The 1,413-nt window shown below is 42.3% G+C and overlaps 1 protein-coding gene across 1 annotated transcript in view; it reads right to left on the bottom strand.

Moving 5' to 3' along the window:
• LOC101863894 (gut esterase 1) overlaps window positions 1–1,413 on the bottom strand; it is a gene marked incomplete in the record, with an annotated part of 47,513 nt that overhangs the window by 12,299 nt on the left and 33,801 nt on the right. Inside the window, 1 exon segment of the mRNA XM_035969581.1 lies at window positions 369–614. Coding sequence (XP_035825474.1) covers window positions 369–614 — 246 coding nt within the window.

Here is a 1,413-nt window from a genome sequence, read left to right as displayed (position 1 = left end):
AAGAGAGAGAGAGAGAGAGAGAGAGAGAGAGAAAGAAAGAGAGAGAGAGAAAGTAAGATGAGGCGGGGAGAGGAGAAAGTGAGCGGAATAAGGGTGGGAAGGATAGACAAAAACTGTTATGCGTGGTAAATGAGAGAGGAGAAACAATGAGATAGAAGCAACAAAAAAAACAAAAAAACAAAAAAAGAATGCAAAAGACATAGAGACAAATAAAGACAAAAAGATGAAGATAGAGAAATAAATCGATGGACGTATATTTAAAGATCTCACGGGGATATAAGAAGATAGAGTAAGAGAACGGAAAGAGAGGGAACGAAAAAAAGCAGACAGACAGACAGACATATATTTATACACCCTCCCCCACTCACCGTGATAGCCTCAGGGTCTCCCCCAAAAGCCCTGATATTGTTCTTCACCCATTTCAGAGCCAGGACTTGATCCCACAGCCCGTAGTTCCCGAGGCTAGCGCTCGAGTTGGTAGACAGGAAGCCCAGGAGACCCAACCGGTAGTTGATAGTGACCACTATGACGTCATTGTGGGTGACCAGAGAGCCAGGCATGTAGAAATCCGCGAAGCCGTTGAGGTTCCCCCCTCCGTGGATAAAGAAAAGGACCTGGAGGGAAACAAAGTGGGTGATTGGAGGGTGCCAGAGGTAGGTTCTACTTCTTATCAGTTGTTCTGTTGTTTTAGTCCGTATATCTGTCTCTTTTCCTAGCACTAAATGGCCATTGGTTTGAGCTTCAGCCCGACGTCGTGTCCTTGGGAAAGGCACTTTACTCGAATTTCCCATTTGGCTCAGTCCTTTCTGAGAAGGACGTTAAACTCGGAGGTCCCGCCTCTTAATTGATCAAATAACTGATCGCTTTTAAGGACAAGCGGGCTAACCTATATTTCGGGGATTTCCGGAAATCTTGACCTACACAAAAAGTGGGTGTTGCCCTACCTATAGGAAGACGTTTGGTTTTATTGGCGTGTATATTTATTTGTATGGTGATAGAGAAAACTCTCCTCGTCTTTTAAAGAAACTGAATAAGGGGCAAAAATGTTACCTTCGATTTTCTCAAAACAGCATTTTTCGGGATAGCCCCCTTGTGCTTAAAAGCGACCAATTTAGTAGTGTTGAAAGGTGCGTTAAACCTATACCAGTTCACCATTTCAACAAATGGCTGTTATGGTGTTGATATGTTTCTCTTTAGTTAGCCTAAACTAAAGGGGAACACCACAAAGGTACTGCGTGGGAATCACGTGCTTGCTCAGAACAAAGTGACAGCTTCGTTGGTATCTTATCTTAAGTAAAATAGGATTAGCTGAAGTTATTATTGTTTATTTTATTAGTTTTAGTAAGAGTTCTACCGCGCTTACAACTGCATAAGGTCATGTAAGCTCTCTTGTTTAGTTTAGTTATATATATA

This window comes from Aplysia californica, unplaced genomic scaffold (assembly GCF_000002075.1).
Source record: "Aplysia californica isolate F4 #8 unplaced genomic scaffold, AplCal3.0 scaffold00158, whole genome shotgun sequence".
NCBI classification, from domain to species: domain Eukaryota; kingdom Metazoa; phylum Mollusca; class Gastropoda; order Aplysiida; family Aplysiidae; genus Aplysia; species Aplysia californica.
The sequence above is the reverse complement of the archived record's forward strand: the minus strand, read 5'-3'. Positions and strand labels throughout refer to the sequence as shown.